General features: G+C 42.3%; 1 protein-coding gene across 1 annotated transcript in view; it reads left to right on the top strand.

Annotated features, from left to right (window-relative positions):
* Positions 1-24,488, top strand: part of cdk14 (cyclin dependent kinase 14) — a 278,497-nt gene that overhangs the window by 139,850 nt on the left and 114,159 nt on the right. The window contains exons 8-10 of the mRNA XM_056286990.1: positions 10,744-10,867; positions 10,986-11,002; positions 11,119-11,189. Of these exons, the coding sequence (XP_056142965.1) occupies positions 10,744-10,867; positions 10,986-11,002; positions 11,119-11,189 (212 nt within the window). The remainder of the gene's footprint in view (positions 1-10,743; positions 10,868-10,985; positions 11,003-11,118; positions 11,190-24,488) is intronic.

Consider the following 24,488-nt stretch of genomic DNA (forward strand, 5'->3'; position numbering starts at 1 on the left):
GTATAAGGACAAGGCATGTCTTCCAGATGTAGCCAAGCATTAAACATTTTTGAAGAAGTGTGTGGTGTAGGGAGTAGAGTCGGGACTTAGTGATTTATGTAGTAAAGCCCTGTTCCAGTGAAAATCGTGTTTTTCCAGTTATGTTGGTGGTTAGAGGAGATATGAGTGGTGATTGAAAATCAAAACTTTGGATTTCTGATATTTTTGCATACAAAATCTCCACAATACAGATGCAGCTCAAAACTGTCTTTGAATTGGGTGAAAACCTTGAAGGATTTTACATCACAGGTGTTAATTTATGTCATGATTTTATCTTTATTTGTTTTGCCCAGTTTGTAGCCCTCTATGTCCTCAAGTTGCCTTCACTTGTTATTCTCTCGTTTCCTGTTAGCCTGTTGGTGTTATTTTCTTGTTTGTTTTGTTTTGTTTTTTTTTTTAAATTTATATCTGATTTTTCCCTTTTTTCTCCCAATTTGGTGGCCAATCGATCCTTATTTTAGTTCAAACACCCACCCTCGTACTGCATGCGTTCGCCAACTGCATCTGTCCGGCCAGCAGTGTCGAAGGAGACGCCTCCCCACTTCCGTGACAAGGTGAATCCAGGCCGAACCACTGCTTTTTCCGACACACACAGAGACGCATTCATGTGACGAACACAAGTCGACTCCGACCCCCCTCCCGAAGACAGCGCTGCCAATTATTGCTGCTTCATCGAGTCCAGCCATAGTCGGATCTGACGAGACCGGGGCGCGAACCCCGGTCCCCAGTGGGCAACTGCATCGACACAAAGACGATGCTTAGACCGCTACACCACCGCGGACGACTTTGTTTTGTTTTTTGTTAAAAGTGTAGCTAGCTCACACATGGCTGATGTCAGCTGTTGACTTATACCCGAGTGTCAACCTGCCTCAAAGAAAATGTACAGGATGTGTCTTTTAATGGAAAGATGCTGCATGCCTTTTGCAGTGCTTATTTCCTGACTGATGCATTCATGGTTTTTGTCATACTCTCTGCCAAGTATGTCAGGTTAACATAGGATGGCATTGTTTTCTTCATTTCTAATGATAACAAATTGGTATGATACCAAAACTTAATTCACACTGAAGAATCTGACAAAGCTCAGCATATAGTGTTCATTTATGAGGCAAGCATGTGCATGAAACCACTGTCATGTAAAGGGTGATGTGGGCCCTGGACATGGCCCTTTAACCTGTGCAGCTTAGCTGTTTGGATTCCCTCATGTCACTTGATTTATCACTGCAAAAAACTACTGCATTGAAATTCATATTGTAATAAATGTGCCATTGCCTTATAATCCATGTAAAATGTGTTGTGTTTACTATTTGAATGTTTGATTTGCTGTCAGCTTGCCGTAGTACGGCTGACAAAAAGAAAATAGAGGCATCCACACTTCAAGAGAGCGTGGCTAGACTTCTTTTTTTTTACCAATAACTAGGACTGAACTAAATTTATTGTATGTCATGCAGTCAAACACAAAAAAACGCTTTTCTCAAATGAATTTTGATAAAGACGAGGAACGATGCAATTCATCAACACATTTGTTTATCTCCTACCAGTGGAGGTGAGGAATACTAAAATGTGGACCCATTAACTCTAGATGCCAGACAGCCTGTTCCCCTACTGGAATCACAGAAAGATGAATCAGTTCATCTGGACACAACATTTATTGATAGAAACATGGTGTGACTCATGGAGACTGAAGAGGTCACTTAGATGAGTGCTGAAACATTTCTCTTTCAATAAACATTGTGTCCAGATGAACTGATTCAACCTTCTGTGATTTCCTTACCTGGATTACTGAGCATGCATAAAGACATACTATGGAGGGGTGGGGGGGTGGAATTGCCATAAACAATGGAATTGCAAAGAAAGGACTAACATGATTAGAATGTTGAAATTTAAAATAAGGAAATTTACACATTTTGTTATTTGTTAATTGATATTAAGGAAGAACAACTCAGGTTGGATGGTTTTGAGACAAAGCAAGAGAGACAAGATTGAGATAGTTTGGACAAGTGTGGAGGAGAGATGCTGGGTATATTGGGAGTAGGATGCTGAATATGGATCTGCCAGGGAAGAGGAAAAGAGGAAGGCCAAAGAGGAGGTTTATGGATGTGGTGAGGGAGGACATGCTGGTGGCTGGTGTGACAGAGGACAGGAAGAGATGGAAACGGATGATCCGCTGTGGCAACCCCTAACAGGAGCAGCCAAAAGTAGTAATAGTAGTAGTAGTGGTAGTAGATAGTAAGGAAGAATAAATAAAATAATGATCTTGAAGTGGGTAAAAATCCTAAGGAATCTGGCTAAATATGTTACAAAAATAAGAAAGAGCCAAATATTTTCCCATCTCTCCATACATAACTGCTTACATCATAATGAAAACCAGTACAAGCCATGAACTCATTGCTAAAGCATTCACTGTACAATGAAGAAACATTAAAGCATATACCAAAGATAAAGAAGTAGTTTTTATCCAATAGACAGGTTCATTTTACATTAATTTTTGCCCTAAAAGGGTCACAGTTAAATTTCAGGGTTCCAGTTCATGTGATCAGAATGTGAAGGGTCAAAACAAAACTTAAAGTGTAACTCCAAAATATTTGTTTTATATTTCAATGTTGCAGTTCTCATGAATGAGAAACATCCATCCATCCATCATCCAAACCGCTTATCCATAATAGCATATTGCTATCAGTTGAACAACTGTGCCAGTACTGGTATTCACCTCACAAGATTTAGCGCTCAGTATGCCATCTAAAGGCTGAAATGAGCAGAGGGTGTTCTCTTGGAGATACTCACATGTACAATATAGGTGTTCTGTCCATCCATTATCCAAACTGCTTATCCTGCTCTCAGGGTCGCAAGGGATGCTGGAGCCGATCCCAGCAGTCGTTGGGCGGCAGGCAGGGAAACACCCTGGACAGGCGGCCAGTGCTGTAACACAGATTACCACCCATTCTATTATCTATCGTCTTCCTTGTCTATTTGCATGGCTCCTCCTTCGGTGTTGGTCCATGGACGTCCGCTGCCAGCTGTTTCTGGCTTCGTGAGATTGATAACCATTGTTTATTTTCTTAGTATCTCTTCCGTGTATTCTGCCCTAACCTCTTCATTTGTTGTGATTTAGCTATTTTCTGTGCTTAGTTCACGTATCACTTGATTCTCTAGTTTTCTTATACGACTTTGTGTTTAGTAGGCAGCTTTCTCATTCCTAGTTTATTACTAGCTTCGAGTTTAGCCTAGTTTAGCTGTTATCTCTGTTGCCTTCGCAGTCAAAGCAGCCTCGTTAAAATGAAGGTTTGTGGTGATTGTTCCGTAGTTACGGATAGGTTGTCTCTATTAGAGAAATGTGTCCGTGAGTTTGAGCACCTTCTTTCGGCTAGGATTACGTTAGACGTGACGGGCACTCCAGATAGCCTTAGTCCCGGGCCTAACAGCAGACCTGCTATTGTTAGCACTAGCTCAGCCTCGTCGGCAGATGTGGCGGAGTTTGTCTCTTACCGGAATGGGAACGCTCGCAAGAGTAAGCCACTGATCATGTGGCCTGGTCTGCAGTCACCTTTCCCAACTGCAAACCGGTTTTCGCCCTTCACCAGTCCTATTGGTAGTCTCCCGCTGCTGTCGACCGAGCAAAGCAACACACGCTAGTGATAGGAGACTCCATTACCCGTTTACATTTATTTTGACACTAGGGACTTATTCAGCACGTTTCAGGTGATTAGAGAGCCTGCTAGGTTTAAATCTAGTGCGAATGTGAAGTCAAATAGCTTAATTAATGTTTAGTCAGGGAATTTCTCATAGTGTAGACTGACAGCTTGGTCGATAGGATTGGGTTATGTGAAACATGGCTAATACCAAATGTTTTCCTTCCCTTAAATGAAGCTTCCCCACCCGACTCTACTTATGCCCATGTAGCTCGGGCAGTTAAGCTAGGTGGGGGTGTTGCCTTAATATATAAATCTATTTTCAATCTGACTTGTAGATTTGAATTTACATTTCCAGCCTTTTGAGGCTCTTGTTCTTTGTCCATCTCCCTCAGCTATGAATAGACTCAAATAGACTTGGCTCAGTCCAAATTGTGATACTCTATCGACCTACTGGCTGTTACTCACCATTTCTTAAAGAATTTGGTGAATTTGTTTCAGGTATTGTTACTCATTCTGATGAGATTCTAATTTTCTAATTCTTGGTTATTTCAATATTCATTTGAATAAGTTGGCCGCTCCTCTAAGTAAAGCCTTTCTGATGCTAGTTGATACTTTTGGGTTCACTCAGTTTGTTCGAGTCGACTCATTGCAGTGGTAATACCCTTGATTTGGTTTTATCTAGAGGGATGGCTGTTTCTGATCTGAATGTCTTGCTAACCACATCTGCTTGTGTCAGATAATTTTCTCATCAGATTTGAAGCATTATTGGCCTGTCCAGTTAATGCTGGCAGAGATGTTATTGCCGCTCGCCACATTGGTCCCTCCACTGTAGCTGCATTTGTCCAGCAGCTGCCTGAAGTCTTGGCTCCTTTCACTGTTGAGGCATACTCATTTGAAAATTTCATAAGTGACTTAAATGTGGCCCTCTCTAGTCTCCTCGATTCAGTTGCACCTCTCACTACCAAAGCTAGGCGACTTAAAAATCCTACACCCTGGTTTAACGATGAGACATGTGCTCTTAAGTGGGCCTGCAGGACACTGGAACGTAAATGGCGAAAATCAAAATTGGAATTATTTTTTTACCTATCATGGCACGAGTGTTTATTGAAATACAAGCATGCTTTATCTACTGCAAAATCAGCATATCTCTCTCACTTTATCAATATTAATAAACATAAGCCCAGATTTCTCTTTGACACTGTATCTAAACTTACTGAAAAATAGCTGCCTATTAGCTGCTCACCATTCATGGCCCATGAGTTTCTAGACTTTCTGCAGTAAGGTTGATGAGATCATAAACAAAATAAGTTCTTCAACTCCAGCTACTCCTGCAGATCCTGTCTTACAAATTCATTTCTATACAATGAGTCACTAATAGTCCCTGTTATTACAGCTTTTGAGACTATCTCTCTTGATACTTTGACTAAGCTCGTGTCAGCTTCGAAACCAACTACTTGACCCCTTACCAGCAAAACTTTTTGAAGACCTCTGGCCTTTCCTGGGACCTACAATGTTAGACATTTTTAATTTATCACTACTGGTACTGTTCCCAGCAGTTTTAACACAGCTATTGTTAAACCTCTACTTATAAGTCTCTCATCTTGCATTCTTTTCTAAAGTACTAGAGAGAGTTGTGTATCAACAACTTTCGACCCATATAGAAAAAAACCCCATCTATATGAACCTTTTCAATTGGCTTTAAGGGCCTGTCACTCCACTCCACTGAAACTGCTCTGACCAGTTGTGAATGATTTTGTACTAGCTATGGACTCTGATTCCACTTCTGTGCGTCTACTATCAGTGCAGCCTTTGACACTATTGATCACTGTATACTATTAGACAGATTAAATTGTAATTTTGGTGTCTCTGGTTGAGCTCCTTCCCTCAGGGAGGCACTACAGGTCACTGTCAACTAAGACTAAACACTTTGCAAACAGTTTTTTCCACTAGCCATAAGGACTCTGAATTCCTCCCTATAGGCCCCTCCTCATACACCATTGGCATAAATACAAACCCCAATTCCAATGAAGTTGGGACGTTGCGTAAAACATAAATAAAAACAGAATACAATGATTTGCAAATCCTTTTCAACCTATATTCAATTGAATAAACTACACAGACAAGATATTTAATGTTCAAACTGATAAACTTGATTGTTTTTTTGCAAATATTCACTCATTTTGAATTTGATGCCTGCAACACGTTCCAAAAAAGCTGGGACAGGGGCATGTTCACCACTGTGTTACATCAGCTTTCCTTTTAACAACACTCAATAAGCGTTTGGGAACTGAGGACACTAATTGTTGAAGCTTTGTAGGTGGAATTCTTTCCCATTCATGATGAAATCCCTAAACTCCTTGCAATTGTACGTTGAGAAACGTTGTTCTTAAACTGTTGGACTATTTGCTCACGCAGTTGTTCACAAAGAGTTAAACCTCGCCCCATTCTTGCTTGTGAACGTCTGAGCCTTTCGGGTATGCTCCTTTTATACCCAATCATGACACTCACCTGTTTCCAATTAACCTGTTCACCTGTGGAATATTCCAAACAGGTGTTTCTTGAGCATTCCTCAACTTTCCCAGTCTTTTGTTGCCCCTGTCCCAGCTTCTTTGGAATGTGTTGCAGGCATCAAATTAACAATGAGTGAATATTTGCAAAAAAACAATAAAGTTTATCAGTTTGAACATTAAATATCTTGTCTTTGTAGTTTATTCAATTGAATATAGGTCGAAAAGGATTTGCAAATCATTGTATTCAGTTTTTATGCACGTTTTACACAACGTCCCAACTTCATTGGAATTGGGGTTTGTGCTACCATTCACCTGTTATGCCTGATATGTTTATTTCTGTTATTGTGTAACTGTATTGTTCGTGATAATATGTGGAGTGTCTTTTGTTGTCCGTATATGCATTGTGCTGCAGAGTGTAAAGTGTACCAAAAACAAATTCCACCAGTCCGGTCGTGTGGCTAATAAAAACAATCAATCAATCAATCAATCAATCGATCAGTCTATCTATCTATCTATCTATCTATCTATCTATCTATCTATCTATCTATCTATCTATCTATCTATCTATCTATCTATCTATCTATCTATCTATCTATCTATCTATCTATCTATCTATCTATCTATCTCTTTCTTGGCTTAAGCCCTACTCATCTGGAAGAACACATTGTGTCTGCTATAGTACTATTACATCAGCATTCTCTGACGTTTAATATGGTGTACCTCAGGGCTCAGTTCTTGGTCTTTTCTGTCTTTATATTTCACCTCTTGGCCAAATTATATGCCGTTATGGAATACATTTCCATTGCTATAGGTTGATGATACTGAGCTGTATGTGCCTATAAGGACTGATGATCATAGTCAAATGACAAATTTAGAGGCCTGCTTGGCTGCTGTCAAAAATTGGATGTCACTAAACATTCTGCTTTTAAATTCGGATAAAACCCGAGATGCTGGCCATTGGCCCTGCTAGACACAAACACCAATTTGATCAAGTAACAATAACTCTGTGGTTTCACAAAGTGTGGCAGCCAAAAACCTTGGTGTTATGTTTGATCCCTGCCTTTCCTTTGATAAGCACATTAAAGAAATCACCAAGACTGCATTTTTTTCACTTATGTAATATAGATAAAATTTGGTCTTCCTTGTCCATGGCTGACACCTAGACTCCAATACATGCATTCGTTTCAACCAGAATTGATTACTGTAATATTCTGTTTTCAGGTCTGCCACATGTTAGTACTAAAATCTTAGATGGTTCAGAATGCTGCAGCTAGAATCCTAACTAAATCTAGGAAATTTGACCATATTATACCAATTCTTGCCTCCCTTCATTGGCTTCCTATCCACATTAGATCAGAATACAAGGTGCTTCTGCTGACTTATAAAATCCTAAATGGGCTTGCCCCATCTTACCTGTCTGATCTCCTTAAACCGTACATTCCATCTCGAGCTCTCCACTCTCAAAATACAGGGCTGCTCTGTGTACCCAAAGTTAAAAAGAAGTCAGCTGGTGGCAGAGCCTTTTCCCATCGGGCCCCATTCCTGTGGAATAACATGTCTGCTGCCATCAGACAATCAGAGTCTGTTGAGTCCTTTAAATCCAAACTTAAAACTCATCTGTTTGCTTTAGCCTACAATTAGTTGCCTTTAAGTTGAGTGCTTCACAACCTGTACTGCATGGCGGGTTTGATTTCTGTCTCAATGTATACTGCTCAAAAAAATAAAGGGAACACCTAAAAAACACAATATAGACCTCGATGAATGAAATATTTCAGCTGAAAATCTTTATTTATTAGACAGAGGAATGTGTTTAGAGCAAAATAACCTAAGAATGATCAATGGAAATCAAAATCATTAGCCCATTAAGGTCTGGATTCAGAATCATACTCAAAATCAAAGTGGAAAATGAGAACATAGGCTGATCCAACTTCTGTGGAAATTCTTCAAGACGATTCAAAATGAGGCTCAGTAGTGTGTGTGGCCTCCACGTGCCTGTATGCACTCCCTACAACGTCTGGGCATGCTCCTGATGAGACGACAGATGGTCTCCTGAGGGATCTCCTCCCAGACCTGGATCAGGGCATCGGTCAACTCCTGGACAGTCTGTGGTGCGACATCGCGTTGGCGGATGGTACGAGACATGATGTCCCAGAGGTGCTCGATTGGATTCAGGTCTGGGGAACGTGCAGGCCAGTCCATAGCATCAATGCCCTCGACATACGGGAACTGCTGACACACTCTGGCCACATGAGGACGAGCATTGTCATGCATGAGCAGGAACCCAGGGCCCACTGCACCAGCATATGGTCTGAAAATGGGTCTGAGGATCTCATCCCGGTACCTAATGGCAGTCATGGTACCTCTGGCTAGCACGTAGAGGTCTGTGCGGCCCTCCAAGGATATGCCTCCCCAGACCATCACTGACCCACCGCCAAACCGGTCATGCTGGAGGATGTTGCAGGCAGCAGAACGTTCTCCACAGCGTCTCCAGACTCTCTCACGTCTGTCACATGTGTTCAGTGTGAACCTGCTCTCATCTGTGAAGAGCACAGGGCGCCAATGGCGAATCTGCCAACCAAGATGTTCTCTGGCAAAGGTCAATCGGGCTGCACGGTGTTGGGCTGTGAGCACAGGCCCCAATTGTGGACGTCGGGCCCTCATACCATCCTCATGCATTCTGTTTCTCACTGTTTGAGCAGAAACTTGCACATTAGTGGCCTGTTGAAGGTCGTTTTGTAGGGCTCCGGCAGTGCTCCTCCTGTTCCTCCTTGCACAAAGGACCAGATAGCGGTCCTGCTGCGGGGTTGTTGTCCTCCTGCGGCCCCCTCCACGTCTCCTGGTGTACTGGCCTGTCTCCTGGTACCTCCTCCATGCTCTGGACACTGTGCTGGGAGACACATCAAATCTTTTTGCCACAGCATGCATTGATGTGCCATCCTGGATGAGCTGCACTACCTGAGCAACTTCTGTAGGTTGCAGATACCGCCTCATGCCACCTCTAGTGGTGAGGGCACTAGCAAAATGAAAAACTAACCAAAGATCGGCCAGAAAAGATGAGGACAGGCAAATGGTCTGTGGCCACCACCTGCAAATCCATTCCTTTTATAGGGGTTGTCTTGCAAATTGTCTAATTTAAACTTGGTGGAAATTAGACAATTTACCAAAAGGTGAAATTGATTCACAAATCAGTGTTACTTCCTAACTGGACAGGTTGATATCTCAAAAGTGTGATTGACTTGGAGCTACATCGCATTGCTGATGTGTTCCCTTTATTTTTTTGAGCAGTGTATATACCAACCACTGTTATGCCGACAAGATTATAGATTGTAGATTATTTACTATTGACTATTGCAAACTGTTCTCTTCTCTCACATGTCTTTTCTCTCTCTCTGAATGATGTCTTCTCCTTTTCTTCTGTGTGTGTGAATTGTGTGATGTGAGTCTCCATTGTGTGCATGTGCAGTCTGTCCTCCTCCCAGGTCTCCATGGTGATGGTGGTCACCACCTGGACACTGCTCGGCATCCCCCTCATCAAATTTTCCTTTTATATATCTTGTAAATTCATATAATTTTGTTATCATGTTTTAATGTTGTATCCTTCTCTCACTAAGATGTGTGACTATTTATTTATTTATTTATTACACGGTGATGCTGGTCATGTGGCTCGGGTCCTGGACTGTTCCGGTGGCGTCTGGACACTGCTTGGCATCCTCCTAATCATATTCTTCATATATTTTATAATTCCATTATAATTGTGTTATCCTCTTTCAATGCTGTATTGTGTAAATTGTGTAAACACAACATCCACAGCACTTTGTCCATCTTGGGAGAGAGAGCCCTCCTCTGTTGCTCTCCCTGAGGTTTCTTCCCATTTTTTTCTTCCTGTTAAAGGTTTTTTTTTTTTTTTTTTTTAGGGAGTTGTCCCTTATCCGATGCAAGGGTCTAAGGACAGGATGCTGTGTTGCTGTTAAGCCCCCTGAGGCAAACTTGTAATTTGTGATATTGGGCTATACAAATAAAATTGACTTGAAAATTGACCTGACCTTCAGTATGAAGGTAGATTTGTGAAGGCATGGTCCTACTATTTGCATGCTCATGATCCTATCCTTTATCTGTTACGTTCATTTGTGAGTGTGATGTGGTGCTGGTGGAGAGATTGCTCACAAGCACTCCACATGACTTCACGCTCTCCTGACCAGCCGGACTGCAACACAAACCACCATTCGCTCCTCATGCCCACTTTCTGGCAATTTTCAAAATTATGCAGTAGGCAGAAACAACTCAAAACAAGTTTGGAATTACACTTTAAATGGAGAGATGTAGATAAATGTAGGACATATGTCAGTGTTGTTAAATGATCAAATGGCTTCTCCATCAGTTTTTAGTATGGTGTGGAGGCAGTTTGATAAGCAGATAATCATTCAGCACACTTTTTGTTTTCATTGGCAATAAAGTACATCATACTGAGTAGTATTACAATTATTAATAATATGATTACTTTTAATTATAGTTTGAATTGTATTTGTCTTTATTTAACCAATGATGTTGTCTGGCCTTACTCCCAGCTGTTCCTGTACCAGTTGCTGAGGGGGCTGTCCTACATCCACCAGAGGTACATCTTGCATCGTGACCTCAAACCCCAAAATCTGCTTATCAGTGACACCGGGGAGCTGAAACTAGCGGACTTTGGTGAGTAGAAAGTTTATGTGTGTGTGTGTGTGTGTGTGTGTGTGTGTGTTGCTATATCTTTCTGTGCTTGCTGATCCTCTGTTGTACCACATGCTTTTTCTCCAGTCTTGGTGTTCAGCTGAATATGCTGCCCTGGTTATTGTTCTGCAGGGGGACACCTTCTGTCTGTAGCCAGGGAGTAGACAATAAGAAAACTAACCATCCAGCTTTCTTTCAAATGCTCTCACTCTCCCTGTCCCTTTGCCTCTCAGTCTAACGCCTTCATCAGTAATGCAAACCCTATATTAACTGAGAAGTATTACTGCGAGGCAAATGAGAAGGTGTAATAATGAACAAACTACCAAATGAGAACAAATAGAAGAACCCCTTGGATCATTATGCTGTTGTTGGACAAACACTCAATAGACACACCTATGCACACACTTGAACAAAAAGCACATGTTCAGGGAACCTGCTTGTGATGCGGAATGAAAAAGGTGTGAGGTAGCACTGAAGGGAGTGTGCGTGTGTTCGGAGTGGGGGGAAAAATCGATTCTTAGATGCATCGATATTCTCTCATAAAAAATTGTCCCGATGCAGAAAACTCAATAATCAGAAATTTAAAGCTCAATTCTTGACTGAGCTGTACACTCCTTACGGCTGCCACTGAACCAACTGGATGGTGAAACATAACGGATATAAAACATGTACAGTGGCTTGCAAAAGTATTCATACCCCTTGATCTTTTCCACATTTTGTCACGTTACGACCACAAACATAATTATATTTTATTGGAATTTTATGTGAAAGACCAACACAAAGTGGCACACAATTGTGAAGTACAAAGAAAATTATACATGATTTTAAATTTTGTTTACAAATAAAAAACTGAAAAGTGCTGTGTGCAAAAGTATTGAGCCCCCCTGAGTCAATACTTGGTGGAACCGCCTTTTGCTGCAATTACAGCTGCAAGTCCTTTGGGGTATGTCTCTACCAGCTTTACACATCTAGAGACTGAAAATTTTGCCCATTCTTCTTTGCAAAATAGCTCAAGCTCAGTCAGATTAGATGGAGAGTGTTTGTGAACGGCAGTTTTCAGATCTTGCCACAGATTCTCAATTGGATTTAGGTCTGGACTTTGACTGGGCCATTCTAACACATGAATATGTTTTGTTTAAACCATTCCATTGTAGCCCTGGCTTTATGTTTAGGGTCATTGTCCTGCTGGAAGGTGAACCTCCGCCCCAGTCTCAAGTCTTTTGCAGACTCCAACAGGTTTCCTTCCAAGATTGCCCTGTATTTGGCTCCATCCATCTTCCCATCAACTCTGACCATCTTCCCTGTCCCTGCTGAAGAGAAGCACCCCCAGAGCATGATGCTGCCACCACCATGTTTGACAGTGGGGATCGTGTGTTCAGAGTGATGTGCAGTGTTAGTTTTCCGCTACACATAGCGTTTTACATTTAGGCCAAAAAGTTCAATTTTGGTCTCATTTGACCAGTGCACCTTCTTCCACATGTTTGCTGTGTCCCCCACATGGCTTCTGGCAAACTGCAAACGGGACTTCTTATGGTTTTCTTTTAACAATGGCTTTCTTCTTGCCACTCTTCCATAAAGGCCAGATTTGTGCAGTGCAGGACCAATAGTTGTCCTGTGGACAGATTCCCCCACCTGAGCTGTGGAACTCTGCAGTTCGTCCAGAGTCACCATGGGCCTCTTGGCTGCATCTCTGATCAGTGCTCCCCTTGTTCGGCCTGTAAGTTTAGGTGGACGGCCGTGTCTTAGTAGGTTTGCAGTTGTGCCATACTCTTTCCATTTCCGGATGATGGATTGAACAGTGCTCCGCGAGATGTTCAAAGCTTGGGAAATCTTTTTATAGCCTAACCCAGCTTTAAACTTCTCCACAACTTTATCCCTGACCTGTCTGGTGTGTTCCTTGGACTTCATGATGCTGTTTGCTCCCCAATATTCTCTTAACAAACCTTTGAGGCCATCATAGAACAGCTGTATTTGTACTGAGATTAGATTACACACAGGTTGACTCTATTTAGTCATTAGGTAAACATTCGATCATTCAGCAATCATCAGGCAACTTCTGAAGGCAATTGGTTGCACTCAGAGAAAAGGGGGCTGAATACTTTTGCACACCACACTTTTCAGTTTTTTATTTGTAAAAAGATTTTTGAATCATGTATAATTTTCTTTGTACTTCACAATTGTGTGCATCTTTGTGTTGGTCTTTCACATAAAATTCCAATAAAACATATTTATGTTTGTGGTCGTAACGTGACAAAATGTGGAAAAGTTCAAAGGGTATGAATACTTTCGCGAGCCACTGTATGCCGTGTTTACGTTCTAAGCTAGGCGACTTCTTCAGTTTTGGTGAGGATGGCTGAGCATGAGCAACTTAAGTTGGATACAATCCGACTGGCACCCTCTGGCTTAAAAGCCAGCGTATGAAAGCATTTTGGCTTCTATGAAGTTGAAGGAAAACGGGACCTGGACAAGAGCCACACTGTATGCAAGTTGTGTCTAACTGATATAAAATATTTTGGGAACACAACAAACATGAGAAACCGTATTTTGTGTTTCCATATGGAGTTGGAGGAAAAACAGCTGGTTGTAGTTGCTGCCAACCATAGAATAATGAACAAGTGATATCAAAGCTTCCACCGAACTTGGAAAAGGCAAAGCAAATCACAAAGTTGATTGCAACTTTTATTGCCAATGATTTGCGCCCCGGCATGGTTGTGCAGTGGTTAGCACAGTCGCCTCACAGCAAGAAGGTCCTGAGTTCGAGCCCCAGGGTAGTCCAACCTTGGGGGCCATCCCCGGTCATCCTCTGTGTGGAGTTTGCATGTTCTCCTTGTGTCTGCATGGGTTTCCTCTGGGTTCTCCGGTTTCCTCCCACAGTCCAAAGACATTTAAGTCAGGTGAATCGGCCATACTAAATTGTCCCTAGGTGTGAATGTGTGTGTGTGTGTGGGGGGGGGGGATGTCTGTGATGGCCTGGTGGCTTGTCCAGGGTGTCTCCCCGCCTTCTGCCCAATGACTGCTGGACTGCTGGGATAGGCTCCAGCATCCCCGTGACCCTGAGAGCAGGATAAGTGCTTTGGATAATGGATGGATGGATTTAGGCCCCTACTCAGTCATTGAGAACAAGGGCTTTCGCGCTATGCTGCACACTTTAGAGCCAAGATACAACATCCCATCTCGATGTTTTTTCACCGACACAGTGATACCCACACTCTACCAAAACCGAAGTCATGCAATCATTGAGGAAAGCGGGTAGGATTGCAATAACACGCGATGCGTGGACATCCATTGCTACAGAATCTAATGTCTCTGTAACTATGCACTTTATTACCAATGACTGGCAGCTCATGGCCATACTAAAAATTGTCCCTAGGTATGAATGGGTGTGAGTGTGTGTGTGTGTGTCAGCCCTGTGATGGCCTGGCGGCCTGTCCAGGGTGTCTCCCTGCCTGCCGCCCAATGACTGCTGGTATAGGCTCCAGTATCCCTGCGACCCTGAGAGCAGGATAAGCGGTTAAAATAATGGATAATAATGGACTGGCGGCTCATGTCTCACATGCAGGGGATCTAGTTACTGCACAGCGGAGCATGTAGAACTACTCCTGTTCTTACACAAAAAACTTGCACATTCCAGCATTCACCAGCTAAGTACATTTGCTACGTTGCACTTCCATGCATTTTTATGATTTCATTTTGGCCTATTATTTGTATTTTCACCATTATTTATTGTTCTACCACATATTCCACAGAATTCTGTTGTTTTCGTATGATAGCTGTTTTGATTTTAATATACGGAAAATGTTTTTGTTTTTTTTTTGTTTGTTTTTTTTTGCCTGAGGGATTCTGTGCTCATTGCCCATAACAGAAGGATTTCGGTTTAAGTTTTTATTATTTATTTGTGAATGGGGGCAGCTTTTTATGTTATCAAGTGATTGCTGAAGACTGTGTTAATTTACAGCAAGGATGCTGCTGCAGGCACACTTTTGTTTCTTTTCTTGTTGGTTCTTTGCAATGCTGGGAAACATGACCATGATTCAGTTGACACATCTCTTCTATTTGTTACTGCATTAATGAAAGATATGGAAGTAAATTCATCTGTTTAATTTAATTATGGATCATTGCAAATATGCTCTGTTTTAAAAGTAGCAAGTGGTCACACAGTGAGAAAAAATGAATCATGTATAGAAATAAAAAATGTTGATGCATCAGGCTGCATCAATAATCGTTTTATAATTGCATCATAGCCCTCTGGATCGGAATCGAATCACGAGATGCCCAGAGATTCCCACCCCTAGTGTGTGTGGTGGTGGTGGTGGGGTGACAGGGATAAGAGTTAGCACGATGACTGCAAGTGTAGGCAGGTTGCGCTTTGTGGATAATGTTAACGGATTATAGTACAGTTGTTTTTAAATGTATGTATTAAATGTATATGTATGTATTAAATGTATTGTTTTTATGGGGACCCCAGTAAGACTAGCAGTGCTTTAGGGCACAGCTAATGGGGATCCCGATAAATAAACATAAACATACAGATGATGGGATGTTTGAAGGATGAAGCATGAAAGCTTCCAGGGGAAAGACATACAGGATGTTTCTGTAGGGACAGAGAGAAAGAAAGAGCAATGGGTTAAATGTGAGGTGGCATATTGCAGGCTGTGAGAGAGGACGAAAGATGTGGGGTAGATTGAGGTTCTTGGATAGAAGACGGTGTGACAGCGAAGGGATGTTAAAAAAGCTTAAAATCTCTGCTGATGTTTCTTATTCTATGTGCTAAACCCAAAGCCACCCACCTTATTGTTTCTTTGTGTTTTTGAAATATCTATCTTAATGTGTAGGGGAAACAAACAGATTAGGTTAGGAGGAGCGTAGATAGTTCATATTTGGCCTGGTTCAAGACTGGAGACTCCTGGCTTTGGATGGGTTCAGGTGTTAAAGCTCTCTTTCTCTCATGTTAGCCATGTTTGGAGACCATGCTAACCAAAATAGGTGGCAGGTCAGGCTGAGGATGGGGAAGGCTAATATTTGACCAATTATCACACTTGCTGTAACGACCACGGAAGACAACATTATCATGTTCATAACAGACATAACAGACTATACGTGCACACAGGGGAGACTCACATCGCACCATTCACATACGCAGGAAAAGAGAGAAGAAAAAAAACAGCAATCACACATTGGAGTGAGAGAAGGATATAACATTGAAACAGGATAACAAAATTATATGGATTTATAAGATAAAAAAATGTGATGAAGGGGATGCCAAGCAGTGTCCATGTGGTGACCACCGTCACCATGGAGACCTGGGAGGAGGACAGACTACACATGTACACAAGGAGACTCACATCACACCATTCACACACAGAAAAACAGAAAGGAGAAGACATCATTCAGAGAGAGAGAAAAGACGTGAGAAAAGAGGACAGTTTGTAATAATCAATAATCTATACTCTATAATTGTATCAGCAGAACAGTGGTTGGTCAATTCATTGAGACAGAAACCGACCCGCCATGCAGTACAGGTTATGAAGCACTCAACTTAAAGGCAGGTTAAGGTAAAAAGATGAGTTTTAAGTTTGGATTTAAAGGACTCAACAGACTATGATTGTCTGATGGCAGCAGGCAAGTTATTCCACAAGAATGGGGCCCGATAGGAAAAGGCCCTGCCGCCAGCTGACTTCTTTTTTTATGTTATCAAGTGATTACTGAAGTCTTGCTGAACTCCGTGTTAATTTACAACAAAGATGCTGCTACAGGCACACTTTTGTTTCTTTATTTTGTTGGTTCTTTGCAATGCTGGGTGACCTCTCAGTTGACACCTCTTCTGTTTGTTACTGTATTAATCAAAGATAATCAAGTACAAGTACTTTATTTGTCACATGCACAGAAATACAAAGTAAAACATGCAGTGAAATGAAGAGGGGTACTCAGTCTGTCATTATGTGAAAAGACATAGACCTAGATAAAAGACAAAAGATCAGTGCATTTTTTCCTCTTTTTTTAAGTCAAAATAAACAATAAATAAAAAAACAATTAAAAAAAAACCTAGCTGTCTCAAGTATGTGAAAGGTCGTATATGTTGAAAGTTCTTATGGCCTGTGGATAGAAGCTTCTCTTTAGTCTCTCTGTTTTGGCCCTAAGACTACAGAGGCGTCTACCAGACCCCAATTGCCTGAACAGTCCGTTATTAGGGTGAGAAATGTCGCTCATGATCTTCTTGGCTCTCGTCGTCACCCTTCTGGTGTAACTGTCCTGCAGGATGGGGAGGGATGTTCTGGTGGTGCGTTCAGCTAAACGTACCACTCTGCAAGTCAACTCGGTCACGAGCAGAACAGTTTCCATACCAGGCGGTGATGCAACCTGTTAGGACACTCTCCACAGCTGAGGAATAGATTGTCTTCAGGATGGAGGATGAGACCTTGAATTTTCTCAGCCTTCGGAGGAAGTAGAGCCTCTGTCTGGACTTCTTTAGAGTGTGCTGAGTGTGAATAGTCCAGGTGAGGTCCTCAGCAATGTGTACGCTGAGGTATTTAAAGCTGGAGACCCTCTCCACAGGTTCCCCGTTGATCTTTAGTGGGTTGTATCTTTTCCCCTGCTGTCTCATGAAGTCCACCACCATTTCTTTGGTCTTGCTGTTGTTCAGGGTCAGGTTGTTGGACTAGCACCACTGTGCCAGGTCATCTACTTGGTTCAGATAAGCCTGTCCGTTGTTGTTGGAAATCAGGCATATTACCTCTGTGTTGTCTGCAAATTTGATGATGGAGGTGGAACTGTCCGTGGCTTTGCAGTCATGTGTGTAGATGTTGTACAGCAGAGGGCTCAGCGCACAACCCTGAGGAGCACCTGTGTTGAGGATCAATGTCCCGGGGGTTAGGCCGCCCACCCTAACCACCTGGGGCTGGTCAGTGAGAAAGTTGTACACCCAATTGCACAATGGGGTGTTGATTCCTAGCGACCTCATCTTCGTGACCAACGGGGTGTTGATTCCTAGCGACCTCATCTTCATAATGGAAGTCAATTCATCTGTTTATTTTAATTATTGATCATTACGAATATGCTGTGTTTTAAAAGTAGCAAGTATTCACACAGTGAGAAAAAAATAAATCATGTATAGAAATAAAAAATGTTGATGTATCTTGATGCATCAACATTTGGGTACACACAGGAGCCCTGTATTTAGATAGCAGAGAGTTCGAGATGGAATGTACGGTTTAAGATCAGACGAATATGATGGGGCAAGCCCATTTAGTATTTTTTAAATCAGAAGACGCACCTTGAAGTCTGATATAACATGGATAGGGAGCCAATGAAGAAAGGCAATAATTTGTGTGATATGGTCAAATTTTCTAGTTTTAGTATTAACATCTGGCAGACCTGAAAACAGAACATTACAATGATCAATCTGGATGAAACAAATGCATGTATTAGAGTCTCTGCTTCAGCCATGGACAGGAATGACCGGATTTTAGCTATGTTGCATACATGGGGAAAAAGGCAGGATTGGTGATTTCTTTAATGTGCTTATCAAGGAAAGGCTGGGCTCAAACGTAACACCAAGATATTTTGGCTGCAACACTAAATGAAATGAAACGGTTGTCAATTGTTATTGTTACTTGATCAAATTGGTGTCTGTGTCTAGCAAGATCAACGACTAGCATTTCAGTTTTATCTGAATTTAAAAGCAGGAAATTTAGAGAGATCCAGTTTTTCACAGCAGCTTAGCAGGCCTCCAAATTACTCATTTGAGTACGATCATCAGCCCTTATAGGCACATGATACAGCTGAGTATCATCAGCATAGTAATGTAAATGTATTCCATGATGGCGTATGATTTGGCCAAGAGGTGAAAAATAAAGAGAAAAGAAGAGAGTCAAGAACTGAGTCCTATGGTACGCCATATGTAATGTCAGATAACTTCGATGTATTAGTATTATAGCAGACATGATGTGTTCTTCCAGATAAGTAGGACTTTACCCAAGAGAAAGCTAAGCCAGAGAGACCAAAATTATAATTCTGATAGTATACAGTGATCAGTGGTGTCAAAGGCTGCACTGATGTCCAGTAGTAGAAGCACAGAGGGGCCATCAGAGTCTTATTGCTAGTAGAAGATTGTTGAAGCACTCTGGTCAGAGCAGCCCTGAAAGCCGATTGAAAAGGTTCATATAGATAATTTTCTTCTATATGGGTTGAAAGTTGTTGATACACAACTCTCTCCAGTACTTTAGAAAAGAATGGAAATGAGAGACTGGTCAATTAAGAGAGCTTGGATTGAGGTGCGGTTTCTTAAGTGGAGATTTACCACAGCTGTCTTAAAACTGCTGGGAACAGTGCCAGTAGTAAGTGATAAATTAACAATGTCTAACATTGTAGGTCCCAGGAAAGGCCATAGGTCTTTAAAAAGTTTTGCTGGTAAAGTGTCAAGCAGGCAAGTAGTTGCTTTAGAAACTGACATGAGCTTCTTTTTTTTGTGATATACTTTATTAATCCCCATGGGGAAATTCAGTGCTGTATTTAACCCATCTTAGCTGTGTAGCTAGGAGCAGTGGGCAGCCGCTGTGCAGCGCCCAGGGACCAACTCCAGTTTGTCTTGCCATGCCTCAGTCAGGGAGGAAACCCACCGCAGACACGGGGTGAACGTGCAAACTCCACACAGAGGACAAGCTGGGATGACCCTCAAGGTCACACAACCCCAGGGTTCGAACCCAGGACCTTCTTGCTGTGAGGCGACAGGGCTAAGCACTTGCCCACTGTGCCGCCCTTAGTCAAACCATCAAGATACATAGTCTAAAAAGCTGTAATAACAGGGACTATCAGTGACTTATTGTATAGGTATGAATTTGGTAAGAGGATCTACAGGATTAGCTGGAGCTGAAGAACTAATTCTGTTTATGATTTCATCAACCTTATTGCAGAAAAAGTCTAGAAATTCATGGGTGGTGAATGGTGGGCAGTGAAGAGATGGCTGCTTTTTGGTAAATTTAGCTACATTGTCAAAGAGTAATCTGGAATTCATCTCATCTCATCTCATCTCATCTCATCTTATCTCATCTCATCTCATCATCAGCCGCTTCTCCGGGGTCGGGTCGCAGTGGCAGCAAGCTAAGTGGGCACTCCAGACGTCCCTCTCCCCAGCAACGCCCTCCAGCTCCTCTTGGGAGATCCCAAGGTGTTCCCAGGCCAGATTGGCCATGTAGTCCTTCCAGCGAGTTCTTGGTCTACCCCGGGGTCTCCTCCCAGATCCAAATGTGGGATTATGTTTATTAATATTGATTAAGCAAGAGAGATATTTTGATTTCGCAGCAGCTAAAACATGCTTGTATTTCAATAAACACTCATGCCAAAATAGGTAAAAAAATACTTCCAATTTTGATTTTCTCCATTTATGTTCCAGTCTCCTGCAGGTCCGCTTAAGAGCATGTGTCTCATCATTAAATCAGGCTGTTGGCCTCTTTAGTCACATAGCTCTGGAAGGGAGACATGCAACTGAATCGTTGAGACTAGAGAGGGCCATATTTAAGTAACTATTGACATTTTCAACAGAAGAGCCAAGACTTCAGGCAGCTGCCGGCCAAATGCAGCTACAGTGGATGGACCAATGTGGCGAGGGAAAATTAAATCTGTGCCGACATTAATAGCACAGGCCAATGATGCTTCAAATTTAACAAGAACTTTATCTGACACAGCAGATGTGGTTGGCAAGACAGTCGGATCAGAAACAGCTACCCCTTTGGATAAAACCAAATCAAGGGTGTTACCACTGCAATGAGTCTACTCTTGAACAAACTGAGCAAACCCAAAAGTATCAACAAGCACCAGAAGGGCTTTACTTAGAAGATCAGCAGCCTTATTCAGATGAATATTGAAATCACCAAGAATTAGAATCTCATCAGAATGACTAACAAGTCCTGAGAAAAATTCTCCAAATTCTTCAAGAAATAGTGAGTAAGAGCCAGGAGGTCTATAAAGCATCACAATCTGGACTGAGCAGTCTATTCATGGCTGAAGGAGATGAACTTAGAATAAGAGCATCGAAAGATTCAAATTTAGATTCAAGTTTAGAAGTTAAATTGAAAATAGATTTATATATTTATTTTATTTTATTGATTCCCCCCTTTTTTTTTCCTCCCCAATTGTACTTGGCCAATTACCCCACTCTTCCAAGCTCTCCCAGTCTCTGCTCCATCCTCTCTGCTGATCCGGGGAGGGCTGCAGACTACCACGTCTCCTCTGATACATGTGGAGTCGCCAGCCATTTCTTTTCACCTGACAGTGCGGAGTCCTCACTGAACAGGCCAACCAGAGGAGGCACTAGTGCAGTGACCAGGACACATAAGTACATCGCTTCCCACCTGCAGACACGGCCAATTGTGTCTGTAGGGACGCCCGACCAAGCCGGAGGTAACATGGGGATTTGAACCAGCGATCCCCGTGTTGGTAGGCAACAGAATAGACTACTATGCTACTCAGACGCCTGAAACTAAATTTGAATATTACGGCGGCACCTCCACCTATTTTATTTGCCCTAGCTACATGAGCATAAGTATAGTCAGGTGGGGAAGCTTCATTTAAGGGAAGGAAATCATTTGGTCTCAGCCATGTTTCACATAACCCAATCATATCAAAACTATGGTCAAGAATCAGATCATTTATTAGTAAGGCAATGGTAGACAGTGATCTGATGTGCATGAAACAAAATTTAAGCGTCTTGTTGAAGTGATTGGCAGTAAGCAGACCTTTAGAGCTACCAATAAATGAAATATTAATTTGAATTAGAGACCTTGTACACTTTGAACAATGTGTGGTCACACTTTCAATAATAGTAGATGTTTGGTTCTGTAGATTATTAGGTACTTTGTTGTTCATTTCACCACCACCAGTGGTAGGAATGCTTATTATATTATTGTGATTCACACAAAGGAGAGGAGAGCTTGGGAGAAATACAGCAGGGTAGGGACACGGTCTCAGTGTTATGCGCCAAGCTGTCACATTCCATGACTAAACATAGTAGAAAACATTGTAGCGAATTCAGGGGGGCAGCCAGGAATCGCTGCAACCGGGACGCGAACCCGGGTCTCCCGCACCACGGGTAACTACGTTAACCAGTCGACTAAAGGGTCTGACCCGTTAGCCAAGGGCTAGCGAGTCTATTTATCTGTGCACGTTACACTACCCCCCCTCCTTCGGGAAGCACGTCCCCGTGCTTCAGCATATCAGCTCCCTCACGCCTCTGGGCGCACACGTTTCCGATGGCCTCATGGTCTTACCATCCCACTTCTGACACCAGCGTAGCAAATTTGGGGGGCAGCTCGGGAAACGCCGCAACCGTTTGTGCCATCGTGTGAAGTTTTTATTTTGATCTTCGATTTTTATTTGTTTATTTATTTATTTATTTTTTAATGACTGGGAGAGCTGGTGTTGGATCAGCTGAGAGAGCTTGGTCTGATGTGTCCTGTGGGCCCAGGGACCACGGCTTTGCCTGGACCTACGACCGAGGAGGAAACACCGAGAGCGGTCTGACTGAACGCGGAAGCGGGGCAGACTAAGCTAACTGCTAGCCCATGCAGACCGGCAGTTCTGATAACACCGAGGACGGTCTGGCGGCAGCCTCGCCTAGCATTGACTGTGTTTTAGTGTCGTCATGTGAAGTGCGGGGAGGTGTGTCGAAGGTGTCTGGCTGGGAGAGCTGGCGTTGGATCAGCTGAGGGAGCTTGGTCTGCTGCGTCCGGTGGGCCCAAGGAGGACCGCGGCCTTTCCTAAAGCTGCGGCCGAAGACGAAACACTGAGGGCGGTCTGACAGGACGCTGAAGCGGGTCAAGTTAAGCTAACTGCTAGCCCATGCAGACCGGCAGTTCCGATAGTCATCCTGGCTGGCGTTTGCTCTCCTGGATGGTGGAGTTTTTTGGCTGTGTTGTACTGAAGTTGTTAACTGTGTGTGTGTGTGTGTGTGTGTGTGTGTGTGTGTGTGTTGTTGTTGTTGTTTTTTTTTGCTTCAATAATAATAATAATTTAATAATAATCGATAAACTTTATTTGTATAGCACCTTTCATACATAAAATGCAGCTCAAAGTGCTTTACATTAACAACAGGGGAAACAATAAAACTCAACAATACAGATAAAATAAGTTAAAAATAATAAAACACAGACCTAGGCAAAAAACATCAAACAAGGCAAGAAATAAAACCACAGTACAAGATAAAAAATAAGACATAAAGAAATATAAAGTGGAATTAATTAATAGCAAGAGCATAAAAATGGGTCTTGAGCTTATTCTTAAAATTATCTATGGACGTTGCTTCTCTTATTTGTTGAGGGAGTGTATTCCAAGCCGTCGGTGCATAAAAACAAAATGCTGCTTTGCCATACTTTTTGTAGTTCATTCAAGGGACATTGAGCAGGGCAGCACCAGAGGATCTAAGAGAGCGGCTCGGGAACGTAATCAGATAAGCAGTCAGATAGGTATAAGGGTGCTAAACCATGTAGAGCTTTAAACACAAGTAAAATAATTATAAAATCAATCCTCAATGCTACAGGAAGCCAGTGTAAAGAGGCTAAGACTGGGGTAATGTAATCTCTCATCCTGGTTTTTGTTACAACCCTTGCTGCCGCGTTCTGTACTAGTTGCTTTGTTCTCTCTGTTTTTGTATGTTTTGGTGGTGTCGTTTTTGGGAAATTTTGGATGCGTTTTTTATCTTTTGTGTTGCACTTCTGTGGGCTGGGTGAAATTTCGTTTCTTTTGTGTACACAAGTACATGACAGAAATGACAAGAATTTGTTCCTGACATACATGACATACAGGATGTACAGGATGTACAGGACATAAAGGATGAACAGGACATACAGGATATACAGGACATACAGGATGTACAGGACATACAGGATTTACAGGACATAAAGGACATACAGGACGTACAGGACATACAGGATGTACAGGACATAAAGGACATACAGGACATACAGGATGTACAGGACGTACAGGACATACAGGACATACAGTATGCTTCCTGCAGCATAAACAGCTTCTGGTTTCATGGTGTCTGTTCCTTTTGTCACAGCTGTTTGTTTACAGAACAGATGATATTACAGTGTTAAGGCTTGACAATGGCTGGATACAAACTCCTTTCTCCTGTGGGGGTCCTCCCTATAGTCCCCGGGTCCTATAGTCCCCGGGTCCTATAGTCCCCGGGTCCTATGTTCCCCGCTTTGTATGAGACCAGGGAATATCGGACCTTTTTGTATACAGAGGGCCCTATATTCCCCACTTTTCCCCAAAAGGGTCCTATGTTCCCCGTTTTGTATGTGCAGGGAAACATGGGGCCTTTCTTTATAAAAAGGGTCCTATGTTCCCCGGTCAGCAGGTTTGACGCTGTTTGGCGCAGAAAGTGCATTTTCAATAATGCATTATTTAGGGCAGATTATTAAGAAGACAATGAATCATACGATTTCTATTTTTATATCACGAAAACTAATTCACAAAGTCCAGGTTGGCTAAAGTATGTGGAAACTTTCGACACTAAACCAATTTCAACTTATTAGGCTATAGCCTATATTTGGGCACATAACCCACCCCGGTAGTTCTCTGATATTTATGCATGAAATGTGTCACT

This window comes from Lampris incognitus, chromosome 9 (genome assembly GCF_029633865.1).
Source record: "Lampris incognitus isolate fLamInc1 chromosome 9, fLamInc1.hap2, whole genome shotgun sequence".
In the NCBI taxonomy this organism is placed as follows: domain Eukaryota; kingdom Metazoa; phylum Chordata; class Actinopteri; order Lampriformes; family Lampridae; genus Lampris; species Lampris incognitus.